We start from the raw sequence: 16,281 nt of genomic DNA on the forward strand, positions 1-16,281 counted from the left end.
GAAGAAAGTTTACAAAGTCCTACAACAGGAGGAGGATGGGAATCAAAGCACAGACAAAGGAGGTGACCTTTGATAGCTGTGTGACCCCATCTGATTGTGGAAGAGAATGTGTTAAGAAAGGCACTGCTGTCCTTTAGGAGACCATTCCAAAATGCCTATTTCCCACCTCTTCTCGCCCCCTCTGCTGCCGATCTTGGATTATACCTTCCAGAGGAAAGAGTAGTAGGAAACAGGAACTCTACCACTTCCACCCAGCCTGTTGCCCTGGCTGTTACAATGGATATTATTTGATGTCAGCATCAAGTCAGCTCCCTCATCATGGATCGGTCAAATACCAGGACATTGCACCACTCAGGGCCTGCAAGCAAAAATAACAGCCCAATAAAAGCGAAGAGTGGCAGGCACAGGCCTCCAATAGGTAGGAGGCAGCAAGGGTAAGAAAGCAAAGGGTAATGCCACTGAGTGAGAACAGCTGCTACAGCCACCTTAGGCCGCTAATGGAGGCCCTCAACTCTCTCAGCAAACCGTGGGCTCAAAACATACGCAGATGTAGCTTTGCTGGAGTGGGTGGTGCGGAGAACGTAACCGGGCAGACTACGTCACCGGGCAGACTACGTCAGCGCATCTCTCCGCGCGGGAGTCACGAGGCCGGGGGCGGGTCGGCTACACAGCGCACGCGCAGGACGCAGCGGGCCGTACGGACCGGAAGGACCGGTGCGAGCGGGATGGCTGCAGACAAGGGGGCTGGAAGCGCTGAAGCCGTGGAGCGGGTTCTACCCGTGTTGTTGGTGCCGGTCCCCGCCGAGGCAACGGGGCGGCTGGGATCCCGGGCGCAGTTGCACAGGGAGCAGGAGGTTCTGGGGAGCCTGACGGCTGCAGGCAGCCTTCAAGTGCTTCCCTTGGCGCCCGGCGGCCGGGGCGGGGGCGGCTGCCGCCTGGAAGGCCGTTTTCGGCAGTAAGTGCTGTGGCCGGGCTTGGCCTTGTGGAGGGAGTCCGCAGCCTTAGCTTGGCTGGCGCCTCTGCTCCCCTCCTACCTTGGAGGTAGCGGGAGAGGGATGACGGTGGAGGGCAACGCCTCAGAGGCAGGCCCTGTTCCTTCTCGGAACATTTTCCTCGGTTTGTCGCGTCCCTGCACCCATTCTTTCCCGTTCCGGGTGGGTGGAGACAGTATCCAGATCTTCTCCCGGACGTGGAGAAACCTGTAATGATCCAGCTTGGACGCTTTTTAATTACATTTAACACAGGTTGACTAATCGTCACTGTGCCGTGCCCCACGCCCATTTTCTTCAGTTAAAATCTGTTAAAGATGCCAGCTGAGGGGCATTATTCTCTCATTTGAATCTCCTGTTACCTTTTTCCTTATCTCTGATACAAGTAGCTGTTTCCTTCACATTTGGGCTTCCCCTCCCTCCACCCCCTTCCTTCAAGGACAGAGCCTACTTTTTCTACTCTCTTATTCATGTATTCACTGAAACAATACTTATTATGCGCTTCTTGTTCGTTACCTAAGAGCAGAGTGCCTAAAGGTTTAATAAGACAGTTCTTACTGTGAGGTTGTATGTTGGGAAGACAGAAAAGAAACAATTTCAATCATGTATTACTTTCTACATATGTAACTCTTACAGTTTACATCATTAAGTTTGAGAGTGACTTCCGACACTTTGGACTCTTTAGTAACAAAACACGTAGAAATGGTACGATTTGAGTAGCCACAGAGGAGTTTCTGGAATCTCCAGGTCCTATAAAAGTGCCTCACAGTAGAGATTGGTTTGTTCAATCACTGAATGTTTTAACCTGTTTGTCTTCTTTATTCCTGATCTCTAGTTGCTAGGAAAAGGAATCTCTCCTTACCATAAGTTAGTTGATTCAACAGTATTAAGTACCTGTGAACACAGCCATGTAAAGAAAGGAATGAGGCAGAGAGAGAACCTCAGAGAAGATAAGCAGAACAGACATAAAATAATGGGGACTTTTGTAAGCTATTGCATGAAATTAGTGGGGGAGGATCAAGAAGGGCTACTTTTTAGTTTTTTTAGTTGAATTAATTCAATTAAAATAATTCGTAGGGTAAAAATAAGGACAAGCTTATAGTGTACAGAATTTGCTTCCTCCTCTTCTCAAAGTATGTATGGTCCTTTGTATATTGTTGAAATCACTGTACATTATATATTATGTTCACTGAAAATTCTCTTTCCACGTGGCAGTATAGTCCCATGTGCTAATGATGTTACTGGTTTCACAGTATTCAGCCTTTTATATCTTAATTTGTTTAACCTTTTCCATATTTGGCCTCAGATTTCAGTGTGAACAGTCAGGAATTGGCTGTTTATGAAACATCATTCTAAGAATAAAGACAGAAATATAAAATGTCAATGTTTTTTTCTAATAATAACATAGTAGCACCAAGTCCACTGTTTTTAGATATAAAACTTATTACTTCTGTAGAAAAAAGCTTTTTTTAAAAGGTGAAACTTTATCAGCATGGTAACCTCATCTCATTCCATTGCATTGTTTTCAGAATTGGGGCTTTTTTTTTCTCTTTTAATGTAACTTAATTTTATTATTTAATTTGAAGCTGTAGCATCATTAGCCTCTTTCCATCCTTGTTAGTCATGTTGGGATGTTGACTTTACACTGCTTTAAATATTCTATAACCACTTAAAATTGAAAATTTAGTTCCTCAGTTGCAGTACCCACATTTCAGGTGCTCAGTAGCCACATGAGGTTGTTGGCTACTGTATTGGACTTTGCAAATGTGTAGAACACTTGCATCTCATGGAAAGTTCCATTGGACAGAGCTATTTTATAATATGCCACTTCAGAGTCTTCAAAGTCTATAAATGCAAATAATCACTTTCTTTTTTTTAAGTTATTGAAAGCATTTATGTTAGCAAAACGTATTTTGTTAATTGTGAAGACCATCTCTTATAAATAGGAGACATATTTGGTTGTTGAAACATATCCTTGATCATGACAGTTCCTTTATACATATCATCAGTCCAGATTTAGGATGAAGGAAAAAAGCAGCCACCATTTCTTGCTCTTTGCCCCCTTTTCACGAATGACTCCTATATTCTTGTGTTGCCCTGAAGGGGGCTGAGGGGAAAGAAGTGAGGAAGGGGAAGGAGATGGGGGAAGGGGCTGGAAGTTCTAGAGCAGTTTACATTCCCTTAGGTTGTATATAGAAGTAATGCTATTAGGTGAACCAAAGAGTTGTTCTCTACTTCTTCTGTCCTTCTACCTTCACCATTGTGGGTAAGTATTATTGTAGATATAGAATATAATAAATAGTCTAAACTTTTTCCTTAGGTTTGTATGGGAGGACTCTCATAACAGTGGGACACCAACAGACAAGCCCAGACTGCTTGCTCTTAGTGAAAATAATGAACTGCTCATCTGTGAATTTAATTTGAAAGATGGAAGATGTGATGCAACCATTTCATATAGCTATACTGAGGAGACATTGCAAAAGCTCGTTGAAGATCAAATTATCAGTAAGTATTTGCAGGTGGTCTTTCAGCATGTTTGAATTTGTGTATTACTATGTAATTTTATGTATTTCAGGAAAAGTTCTTATATAGAGGTGAAGTCAGGGAGGGATATTTGCCCTGTCCAGTATAGTAGGCACTAGCCACGTGAGGCTATTAAGCCCTTAATGTGGTTAATATGAATTAATATGTCCTTCAAATGTCAAATATTGATACATTCCAGATTTGAAGACTTGGTACTAAAAATGTAAAATATCTCACGAATAGTTTTTGTATTACATGTTGATAATGATATTTTGAATATGAGGTAAATAATATATAATAAAATCAGTTTCACCTGTTTTCTTTTTTCAGTGCAGCTACTAGAAAATTTAAAATTCCATGTGTGGCTCACTTTTGTGACTGACATTATATTTCTGTTGGATAATGTGCTGATCTAGACTGGTTACAGACCTGTTTGCTATGTCCCATCCTGAGGGCTGCAGGGAGCAAAAATCAAAGCACTCAGGCTTCTATCTTTAAGGCAGTTGCATTCTCGCTACCCTGATTATAAGGTTCCTTCTTTTCCTTTTAAAAAAAGAGTCTGTGATTATTCTTATTGCGTCTCATGGGTAAGTAGGCTTTTTTGATCATCTTCTGGTGTGTTGTCACACTCTGGCTGTAAACAGAAGGCATAGAGACATTGTAGGCCATCTTTATTCAGTTCCTTACTTACCTTCCACTTGCTTAGGTGAGTTTGACCAATGATTGTCTAGAGTTGGACTAAGTTAAATGCTGTTTTTTTTGTTTTACCTGTTTGTGTTATGTTAACAGAATCAAATTTACCAGTTGTAAAATTGTGACCAGCGAGTTTGACGTAATATCCTTTTGTTTTATAGGTATTTCCTTATTATCTTTGAGAATTCTGTCATTTCACAGTAACACATCATTATTGTTCATCAATGAATGTATCGTCCTGCACATTATATTTCCTGAAAGAGATGCTGAGATTAGGGTACTCAACTGTTTCACATTATCCTTGCCTGCACAGGCAGTGGACAGAATTATTGACACACAGCTCTGCAGAGGAATTCTTTTTGTTTTGAGTCGTTTAGGCTGGATCTGTATCCTTGTTGGTAAAGATGTTGATGTGTGGGGGAGGAGAATATGTAGAAAAATGAGCCTTTTTATAGGCTCTTAGTTTTAGGTACTGGGCTGTAGGTAGAAAGATTAATTTTTCAGTAAAACTTTCAGGGAAAAAGATCTTCATGAACTTAAAATACTCAACTACATTGCTTTATATTCCATTCAAATATTTTTCAGTTTATAAATCAATCATCTTGGCCAACTTATTTATGTTGTTTTTAAATTGTATATGTTCTGCATTACCCATTTATTTAAAATATACTTATTAAATATCTACTTTGTGCTTGTTCCAGGAGAGATTTAGATGACTGCTTATGATACGATACACACATTTTCATGTATGATTATAACCTATTCTTATCATCTCTGATGATGATTCCATCATATTAGGGAATCAGATGGTTTGCATAACTGTTTGAAATTTGTTGCTGGAAAATATCACAGATTTTTTGTCTTTAGCAGATTCATAGGTCACCAGCAAAATTATTTTGAAGACTATTTGAAGAACGACCCGTTATGTGTTTTTGGAACTTTCATTTATGCATTAAAGGAGTAATTTTTCTATTTTACATGTATCATAGCCTGTGTTAAAATTTATTTTGTAAAAAATGTTATAGAATATTGGATTAACTTCATTTTTGCTGCCAGGTTACAGAACTGAGCTGTCCGATGTGGTAGGCAGTAAGCATATGTGGCTGTTGAACACTTGAAATTTTTTGGCTAGTGTGACTGAGGAACTGAATTCTTAATTGTATTTAATTACTTTAGATTTAAAGTCAGATACTTGATTCAGTTATTGGAGAACTTTTGAGTATGTTTGGAACAACTCTGGCTGTTCCAAGTTCTTAAATATAAATTTTTGAAGTCTAAATACAGGCCAGATATTTCCAATGAAAATTTAATTGTCCAAATTGAGATGTGCTATAAGTATAAAATAACTAGGTTTGAACACTTATGTGAAAAACGATGTAAAATATCTCAATTTTTTAATATTGATTACATAATAGAGATAATATTTTGGATATACTAGGATAAATGAAATATGTTCTTAAAATTAGGTTCACTGGTTTCTTTTTACTTTTTTAATAAGGCTGCTAGAAAATTTACAGTGACAAATGTGCCTCGCATTGTTTCTTTTGGACAGCACTGTTGTAGGACACTAGTGGAAGATATTGTTGTCTCAGGGCCTGGCACAGAGTGGAGATTCAGCAAGTATTGTTGAGTGAACTCTCTATCAGGTTGTTTATGGGTCCCCAACTTCATAGTCACCTGGTTAATATGATGGGGTTTTTAGTGTCCGTCTTCCTTCTATTATTATTCCTACAAGGTTGGAGCAGTGAAGTCTATAACTCTGTTTCGTCCTGTGTTTTAAATGGTTAGGCATACTTAAGACTGACATTTTCTTTAACTCTAACTCGAAGACATTTTTGACACTGTGGATGGTAGACATGTAGCTCATGTGGATTTAGCACTTCCTCAAGAAGATATGTATAATGAGCAGCAACAAGAGCCAGCCAAGAGTTCTTCCTTTACTTCATTGAAAGTGTCTCAAGACCTAGATGTTGTAGTGATTGTCAGCTCCTCCAACACTGCAGTTGCTCTTAACTTAAATTTGTATTTCAGGTATGTAGATTACTTCCTTCTCTGATTTCAGGTAAATAATTAGAGCCATAAGAGGTTAAAAATGTACTTGTTAGCTTCTTTTTTTTCTTTTAACCAGTTTTCTTCCTCTATTTCTTGATCACATTCTAGCTACTACCTAATGAGCTTGTTACTATATAAAAATATGTACAAGTGACCACTGGCTACCTTTTTATTTCTGGATACATATCCAAGTTTGATTTTGATTTATATTTATTATTATATATGGCTTATATCATCATACGTAAAAAGTAACCAAGCACAATTTTAAAAGCCCTTAGCTATTATACATTATCTACTCACTTCTTCTCAACACTAGAGTAGAAGAAAAATGGGATTTACCCTGTGTTAGAATTGTATCTTATGTGGGTTAGGGTCCTGGCTGCCTAGGGGATCACTTTTCACTTAAGGACTTTGACAAGATGTATTAACTGTGCTTTCTCCATTTTAGGATTTCCTCAGGTGTTTCCCTTGGAGGGCCCACACACTTCCTAAATATATTAGTGACAATTGAGTATTTCTTTGTGTAGCTTTTTGATTTAGAAATTCTAATTGCTTCCAATTCTATAATGTTTGAAAGGAATATGTGTGTATGCATACACACACACACACACACACACACACACACACACACACACAGCACCCTGTTTATTGAAACTTGCAAGTAGGGTAATCCACATTTATGACTTTCAGTATTTTTTTTTTTTTAAACATCTTTATTGAAGTATAATTGCCTTACAATAGTGTGTTAGCTTCTGCTTTATAACAAAGTGAATCAGTTATACATATACAATATGTTCCCATTTCTCTTCCCTCTTGCATCTCCCTCCCTCCCACCCTCCCCATCCCACCCCTCTAGGTGGTCACAAAGCACCGAGCTGATCTCCCTGTGCTATGCGGCTGCTTCCCACTAGCTATCTATTTTACATTTGGTAGTGTATATATGTCCATGACGCTCTCTTACCCTGTCACATCTCACCCCACCCCCTCCCCATATCCTCAAGTCCATTCTCTAGTAGGTCTGTGTCTTTATTCCCGTCTTGCCACTAGGTTCTTCATGGCCTTTTTTTTTTTTTTTTCCTTAGATTCCGTATATATGTGTTAGCATACTGTATTTGTTTTTCTCTTTCTGACTTACTTCACTCTGTATGACAGACTCTAACTCCATCCACCTCATTACAAATACCTCCATTTCATTTCTTTTTATGGCTGAGTAATATTCCATTGTATATATGTGCCACATCTTCTTTATCCATTCATCTGTCGATGGACATTTAGGTTGCTTCCAGGTCCTGGCTATTGTAAATAGAGCTGCAGTGAACATTGTGGTACATGACACTTTTTGACCTATGGTTTTCTCAGGGTATATGCCCAGTAGTGGGATTGCTGGGTCGTATGGTAGTTCTATTTGTAGTTTTTTAAGGAACCTCCATACTGTTCTCCATAGTGGCTGTATCAATTTACATTCCCACCAACAGTGCAAGAGTGTTCCCTTTCCTCCACACCCTCTCCAGCATTTATTGTTTCTAGATTTTTTGATGATGGCCATTCTGACCGGTGTGAGATGATATCTCATTGTAGTTTTGATTTGCATTTCTCTAATGATTAATGATGTTGAGCATTCTTTCATGTGTCTGTAGGCCATCTGTATATCTTCTTTGGAGAAATGTCTATTTAGGTCTTCTGCCCATTTTTGGATTGGGTTGTTCGTTTTTTTGTTATTGAGCTGCATGAGCTGCTTGTAAATCTTGGAGATTAATCCTTTGTCAGTTGCTTCATTTGCAAATATTTTCTCCCATTCTGATGGTTGTCTTTTGGTCTTGTTTATGGTTTCCTTTGCTGTGCAAAAGCTTTTAAGTTTCATTAGGTCCCATTTGTTTATTTGTGTTCTTATTTCCATTTCTCTGGGAGCTGGGTCAAAAAGAATCTTGCTGTGATGTATGTCATAGAGTGTTCTGCCTATGTTTTCCTCTAAGAGTTTGATAGTGTCTGGCCTTACACTTAGGTCTTTAATCCATTTGGAGTTTATTTTTGTGCATGGTGTCAGGGAGTGTTCTAATTTCATACTTTTACATGTACCTGTCCAATTTTCCCAGCACCACTTATTGAAGAGGCTGTCTTTTCTCCACTGTATATGCTTGCCTCCTTTATCAAAGATAAGGTGACCATATGTGTGTGGGTTTATCTCTGGGCTTTCTATCCTGTTCCATTGATCTATATTTCTGTTTTTGTGCCAGTACCAAACTGTCTTGATTACTGAAGCTTTGTAGTATAGTCTGAAGTCAGGGAGCCTGATTCCCCCAGCTCCATTTTTCGTTCTCAAGATTGCTTTGGCTATTCGGGGTCTTTTGTGTTTCCATACAAATTGTGAAATTTTTTGTTCTAGTTCTGTGAAAAATGCCAGTGGTAGTTTGATAGGGATTGCATTGAATCTGTAGATTGCTTTGGGTAGTAGAGTCATTTTCACAATGTTGATTCTTCCAATCCAGGAACATGGTATATCTCTCCATCTATTTGTATCATCTTTAATTTCTTTCATCAGTGTCTTATAATTTTCTGCATACAGGTCTTTTGTCTCCTTAGGTAGGTTTATTCCTAGATATCTTATTCTTTTTGTTGCAATGGTAAACGGGAGTGTTTTCTTAATTTCACTTTCAGATTTTTCGTCATTAGTGTATAGAAATGCAAGCGATTTCTGTGCATTAATTTTGTATCCTGCTACTTTACCAAATTCATTGATTAGCTCTAGGAGTTTTCTGGTAGCATCTTTAGGATTCTCTATGTATAGTATCATGTCATCTGCAAATAGTGACAGCTTTACTTCTTCTTTTCCGATTTGGATTCCTTTTATTTCTTTGTCTTCTCTGATTGCTGTGGCTAACACTTCCAAAACTATGTTGAATAATAGTGGTGAGAGTGGGCAACCTTGTCTTGTTCCTGATCTTAGTGGAAATGGTTTCAGTTTTTCACCATTGAGGACAATGTTGGCTGTGGGTTTGTCATATATGGCCTTTATTATGTTGAGGAAAGTTCCCTCTATGCCTACTTTCTGCAGGGCTTTTATCATAAATGGGTGTTGAATTTTGTCGAAAGCTTTCTCTGCATCTATTGAGATGATCATATGGTTTTTCTCCTTCAATTTGTTAATATGGTGTATCACATTGATTGATTTGCGTATATTGAAGAATCCTTGCATTCCTGGGATAAACCCCACTTGATCATGGTGTATGATCCTTTTAATGTGCTGTTGGATTCTGTTTGCGAGTATTTTGTTGAGGATTTTTGCATCTATGTTCATCAGTGATATTGGCCTGTAGTTTTCTTTCTTTGTGACATCTTTGTCTGGTTTTGGTATCAGGGTGATGGTGGCCTCGTAGAATGAGTTTGGGAGTGTTCCTCCCTCTGCAATGTTTTGGAAGAGTTTGAGAAGGATAGGTGTTAGCTCTTCTCTAAATGTTTGATAGAATTCACCTGTGAAGCCATCTGGTCCTGGGCTTTTGTTTGTTGGAAGGTTTTTAATCACAGTTTCAATTTCAGTGCTTGTGATTGGTCTGTTCATATTTTCTATTTCTTCCTGGTTCAGTCTCGGCAGTTTGTGCATTTCTAAGAATCTGTCCATTTCTTCCAGGTCGTCCATTTTATTGGCATAGAGTTGCTTGTAGTAATCTCTCATGATCTTTTGTATTTCTGCAGTGTCAGTGGTTACTTCTCCTTTTTCATTTCTAATTCTATTGATTTGAGTCTTCTCCCTTTTTCTCTTGATGAGTCTGGCTAATGGTTTATCAATTTTGTCTATCTTCTCAAAGAACCAGCTTTTAGTTTCATTGATTTTTGCTATTGTTTCCTTCATTTCTTTTTCATTTATTTCTGACCTGATCTTTATAATTTCTTTCCTTCTGCTGGCTTTGGGGTTTTTTTGTTCTTCTTTCTCTAATTGCTTTAGGTGCAAGGTTAGGTTGTTTATTCGAGATGTTTCCTGTTTCTTGAGGTAGGCTTGTTGACTTTCAGTATTAAGGGACATTTCAAACCATTAGGATTTTTGGTCCTAACTTAATATGAATGAAATAAACATATCCTTGAGAAATTGGGAATGTACTTTGATGGGTTTATTGCTCATTGTTTGGATTACAAAAAAGGGTTAATTTCATCTTCACATATCAGCCAGAACTTCTTACTACTGTGATTTTTTCATTTGTTTTCAATGGCCTTTTAATACTTTTTTTTTTTTTAATCTTTGAGCAGGGATGATTGTCACATTTTCAGACTGTGTGCTTGTGTATCAGTAGGCCATTTTCACTGACTAAAATATATCCTGTATGTGTAGAGTTACCTTCTAATCAACTTCCTTGGAAAATAATTTGACAGGTGATGGGGGGAAGGAAAGCCCACTCAGCTACTCTGATCCTTGAGTGTAGGGTTCTGTTCCTCTGGATGTTTTGGCAACACCGCAAGAGAAGAACACTGAAGTGGGCACCAGGCACATTCCTTTGAACAAATTTCATTGAACTCAGCCACTGTAACATCAGCCAGTGAAGAGCTGCTGTTCTGTTCCCTATAGTCAATTTAGGGATCTGTCCTGTCCAACTAAATGAGTGATCTCTGTTTGTTAATTATTTACATGAGTGCTCTTTAATTAGTATAATTTCTTGAGGAAGTTGACTGCATGTTTATTTTCTAAGTGTACTCTGAAATCTAACAGTGTTTTTTTTACCATTCCTGCCTCCTGACCCTAGTTGTTCTTTCCTGCCATACAGAAAGTCAGCCACCCCTTTTCATTTTATCAAGTCCTATTCATGCTTTGAGATCCACCTCTTTCATGAAGTCATTCCTTACTAAAATCCCTTCCACTTGTAAATTTCTACTCATTTTATAATTTTTCTCTCCTTTGAACTTCTGTAGCACTTTTGCTTTGAACTACAGTTTAGCACTTAATTGTGTATAGTCTTGTATTATTTCTCTAATTTTTTTGTGTTGCCTACAGAGTTTGTAAGCTCCATGTAAGCTCCTCATGGTTTGTCCATTCAATTCACTGTCAATGACTTTTTCTTCCAGTTTACCTTAGCTGTCCATTCCCATAGTCATACCCAGGGCTTTGTCATTATATGACACGGCTCCTCCCCCAAATCACTCTTCTATACATCCCACTCTGAGCACAACTTGCCAAACTGTACAGCTTGCTTACTCAAGTACCCCCACTTCTCTCATCTGACCTCACTGGAATTTCTAATATGCTGACTTCACGAGTGAAGACAGGAGCCCCCTCTGTCTTCGCTGCCCTCCCTTTACAGCATAGATTCTATGACCTGTCATTTCAGTCACTTTCTTGAATGAGCCCTAAACTCTTGCTCTTGCCCTGTGGTAGCACTTGATCTGACAAATCTTTTTTTTTATTCTGTCTTCTCATTCCCTGCACTCAAGCAACTGAGCACTTGTGAGAAAACCACAGAGGAAAATTGATACCACTATAAGTTCACATTCAGTGCCTCCTGTGGTCTCTCATGTTGCCTGGAAATTTTACAATGATTTTTCATGAGTCCATTCTTTACAACAATGTTTTAAACCTCCATTTTCCTCAAACCTTTATTCATCTCTTTACCCCCAACTGTTCTTGGATGACTTTACCTCCAACTTTATAAAGGAAGTAGAACCCATCTAATGGGAGCTCCTTCAGTTTCTCACATTAAATTGCAAACCCACTTTCCTGCACTCGTCTTCTCCATCTTCCCTCCTGTTACAGTGGAGGGATTCCCTTCTCCTATGAAGGCCAGTCCTTCTGTGTGTACTCTGGACCCCATTCCTTCCCTCCTTCTCAGGGACCGTTTTCTGTTTCCTCTCTTTTCTAGATCTCTAGCCTCTTTTAAGTATTAGATCCACATCCAGCTAATCACCAGGTCCTAGCCATTCTAGCTCCTGAGTGTGTCTTGAATCTGCCCACTTGTCTCAACTCTTCTGTCGTCATTGTGATCTATTCTGCTGTCATCACTTACCTGAACTAGCTTACCAGCCTCGTAATTGGTCTCCCCATATCTGTTCTTCCCCCCTCAAATCCATCATCTACGGAGTAGCCAGAGTGGTGGTGTTACAATGCATGTCTTATCAGAGTATAGCCAGGTATGAACATCTGGGGCAGGGTATGTATCTTTTGTTGGTGCGGGAACTACCTTCTCCATGGATCATATTTTCTCACTGTCACCCTGCCTTCTCTAACATCATCTCCTTGACAAATGTATATCAAGCTGTTACCTTCAAATTGTTGAAAGGGTTAATAATTTAAGTGTTCAGGGGGTTTACATGCATCCCATTCTCCCCACAGCTACTCCTCTGTGTCTGATCATATGGCTTCTCTGCGTAAAACCCTTATTTAGCTTCTTCCCGCGCCGCCCCCCGACCCCAAGATAGAAGCTAGGAATCCTTAGTAGCCCATAAAACCTGACCCCATCTGGCTCTTGCCAAGCTCTCCAGCCTCATCTCACACCACCTTGCTTCTCATTCACTATGCTTTAACCACTGTAGCCTTCTTTGTCCTTCTGCAATGTGACAGCCCTCTTTCCACATACACTCTCCATCCACACCTGCACTCATACTTTGCTTTCCTAGCTTTTATGTGTTCCCCGGGTCTCAGCCTAAGTCTTAATTTGTGGTGGCGGTATGGTGACTGATTAAAAACCTGGGCTTATGGTCACATTCACCTGGTTCAAATCCAGCTCCACTGTTTGAGCCTTACTTTCTGTATCTACAAAACTGACTTCTATTTACCTCATAGGGTTGTTGAAAGGCTCAAATACCTTAGTTTAGGTAAAGTTTTTAGCACAACATCTACAATGTAGCAGATAATCCATGCTTTTATCTACATAAAGCTAACTTTCCTTAAGGGTCAAATATTTTTTAATTGACATAAACATTATATTAGTTTCAAATACACAACATATATCTATGTATATTGTGAAATGATCACCACAATCAATCTAGTTGACATCTATCTTCACACATAGTTACAAGTGGGTCAAATTTTTAAGGCTGACTTTATCAATCTGCCTTAAGCAATGGAGGTAAGGAGTCTGGGTAAAGGAAACTTATTGTCTATACTCTTTCTACTCTGTAACACCTCCACCCCATACCCCCTTCCATTTTTTTTTTAATATATATTTATTTCATTTTTGGCTGCGTTTGGCCCTTAGTTGCAGCGTGCAGGCTTCTCTCTAGTTGTGGCACACAGGCTCCAGCGCACATAGGCTCTGTAGTTGCAGCACGCAGGCTCTCTAGTTGTGGCGTGCGGGCATAGTCGCCCCGCAATATGTGGGATCTTAGTTCCCTGACCAGGGATCAAACCCGCATCCCCTGCATTGGAAGGTGGATTCTTAACCACTGGACCACCAGGGAAGTTCCCCCCTTCCCCTGCCCTTCCATTTTTAACAGGAGCAATAATAACACAGATTTTGTTTGATCATCATTTTTTTACCATGACTATTGTTTTTAAAACATAGGCAATACCCAGGACACCTACTATGTGAAAGAACACTAGAAGACATTCCTATTGAAGGCCCTAAGGGGATAGATGAAGATGATCCTGTTAATTCTGACTACAACATGAAACTGACCAAGTTTTCCTTCCAAGTTGATCGGTACAGAAACCTCCTTTTTGGATTTACTTTATTATTTCCATTTTTTGTCATGCTGATACTGTGCCTTTTCACAAAAAGTCTTTACAGAGGTAGACACTTTTATTTTCCTAAGTGCATCTTTGCTTGGTTTAGTGCTTTACTTTGTGCCTTTCACTGTCACAGATGTAAGTTCTGCCCTATCTTCCAGGTCTTGGAAAGCCCAGCTGTCATCACTGAATGAAACAATAAAGAACTCCAAGCTGGAAGGTACCTGTTGTGCTCCGTGGTTCCAGGATATTTTGCATTTGGAGCCCCCTGAATCTGGTAACCACAGTACCAGTGTGCCAAACTGGGCCTTCACTCCACAGGATGTAATGTGCAGCCAGTATAGTTTTCCACAGAAAGGTCCTGCCAAGACCAGTGATTCAGGAAGATCATGGAAAAGAATACACATCAGTGAACAGGAGGAACCCCTTGAGCTTACATGTATGTCTGTGACAGGCTTCACTGCGCTGTTTACTTGGTCAGTTGAAAGGACGGGCTGTACCATTGTCCTGTGGGATTTGGAGACCCAGAGCATGCAGTGTTTTTCGCTGGGCAAGAAGTGTATTCCTGTAGACAGTGGTGGAGACCAGCAACTGTGCCTTGTTTTGACAGGTGAGAATGTCTTGTATCAGGTTGAAATCCATGCTGAGAGGTGCTCTCTTATCTATTTTACTTCTGCTGCCCGGGTGGTGGTGGTGCCTACTCCTCTAAGCCTAGGCTTTGATGGAGAAAATTTGGTGTTACTCTCAGTAATGTTGTCTCATGTGTTTGATTTTTAATTAAGGTTATTTCTGCTCAGCTAAATGCTAGGACTGAGTCAGGAAGAGTTTAAGAGTAAGAAAGGTTGGTTTTAACCCAGCGAGTCGTTCATGGGACTTCAGTCTGTACAGGCAAAGGTTGCAAGCTGTTAGCTCGTGGGCCATGCATGAACTCAGATTCATTTTGTTTGGCCTACACTACCTAGGCTTTTTAAAAAATATTTTATTTATTATAAACATGTAAAATTAGAGGGTTTCACACGAAATCTGGAATTTCAGTTGTTACTGAAAAATTAAAAGATCTGCCACACTGCCCCTCATCCCTCATAGTAATTTATGGATTGGAGCCAAATTTCAGTGCTCTTAGATGGGTTAGTTTCTTTCAGGTTAGGTTTTCTTGCACTTCTTCTCCCCACCTGTTTGGTCCCATAGGCATTTGGGTTTGGTGTGTCAGATACACATTGATTCAGCATTTATGCCATAACCTCCTATAAAGCTACTGAGTGTTCTCATTGAACTAACCATGTGTTTCTTCTTCAGTATCTCAATTTTGGTAATCATGTATTTCTTTGTGTCAAGAGGATGCTATTAATTGTTTTATTTTAGTAAACCAGAAATCTGACATCTCGGTAAATAGTTAAAGGTTCCAGGTATTGATTGTGCAATATAGTACAATGTAGAAAAGAGAGGTTCAATGTTATTTCATAGGATGCATTGTTCTTATGAGAATTTGTCTTGCAGTTACTGTTTTAAAAAATAACATTCTTTGAAAAATCATGATGAATTTATTACTTCAGGTCATTAGTTACTAGTACCCAATAAATCTATTTGTAATTACAATGCTGAAGTATTGAGTAATTAGAAATTCCTGTCATAATCCTAAAACCTAACTCCTAATAATTTATTAAAGCTAACTTTTTTTTCTTATAGAAGGTGGACTCTCTCTGATTTTGTTTGGTTTGACTCAAGAGGAATTTTTGAATAGGCTAATGATCCATGGAAGTGCCAGCACTGTGGACTCTCTTTGCCATCTCAATGGTTGGGGGAGGTGCTCCATTCCCATACATGCACTAGAGGTAACAGAATTAAATGTCTGTAGAACTTTGCTTGGTTATTTTCTGTTATCTACCCTTATTTGACTAACAATTTCGGAGATTCATTTAACTTAGCAGCAAAGGATCTGTAGCCTCTACCCATCCGTTTGGTTAGTTTTGGTGGTTTTTTTACCCTAATTTTGCTTAGCTGTTTACCCTTTTTGGCTTTAAAAGATAAAAGATTATAATAAACACTATTTAAGAAAGAAAAAGTTACGAGAGTTGGAGGCAACAATAAGCTGATGAGAATAAATGAAGTGGAAACAAGCTATGGAAAGCTCGAGCAGGAGTGATCTCTTATTCCTGCTCTATAGCCCCTAATCCTCTAATCCAGCTGTGGTAGTGACATACCTGAATTTATGTAGCATTTTATAGTTCACAAACACTCTTTTTTATGAATTCTCTAAATTGTGCTAAAATAATCACATGCGACGGGTTGGGTAGTTTTTATTCATTTCATTTTACAGATGAAAAACGTAAGGCTCAGAAGGGTTGAGTGAGTGGCCCATAGCCATACTAATAAGGCAGG

General features: G+C 39.2%; 1 protein-coding gene across 2 annotated transcripts in view; it reads left to right on the forward strand.

Annotated features, from left to right (window-relative positions):
- Positions 1 to 673: 673 nt before the first annotated feature.
- Positions 674 to 16,281, forward strand: part of SPG11 (SPG11 vesicle trafficking associated, spatacsin) — a 93,169-nt gene continuing 77,561 nt past the window's right edge. For both annotated transcript variants that reach the window (XR_005018904.1, XM_036844768.1), the window contains exons 1-7: positions 674 to 955; positions 3,310 to 3,494; positions 4,367 to 4,591; positions 6,035 to 6,236; positions 13,739 to 13,876; positions 14,064 to 14,512; positions 15,589 to 15,734. Coding sequence is in view for 1 of the 2 variants with exons in the window: in XM_036844768.1 (XP_036700663.1) it covers positions 726 to 955; positions 3,310 to 3,494; positions 4,367 to 4,591; positions 6,035 to 6,236; positions 13,739 to 13,876; positions 14,064 to 14,512; positions 15,589 to 15,734 (1,575 nt within the window). In the remaining variant the exon portion in view is untranslated. The remainder of the gene's footprint in view (positions 956 to 3,309; positions 3,495 to 4,366; positions 4,592 to 6,034; positions 6,237 to 13,738; positions 13,877 to 14,063; positions 14,513 to 15,588; positions 15,735 to 16,281) is intronic.

Source organism: Balaenoptera musculus, chromosome 2 (assembly GCF_009873245.2).
Source record: "Balaenoptera musculus isolate JJ_BM4_2016_0621 chromosome 2, mBalMus1.pri.v3, whole genome shotgun sequence".
NCBI classification, from domain to species: Eukaryota; Metazoa; Chordata; class Mammalia; order Artiodactyla; family Balaenopteridae; genus Balaenoptera; species Balaenoptera musculus.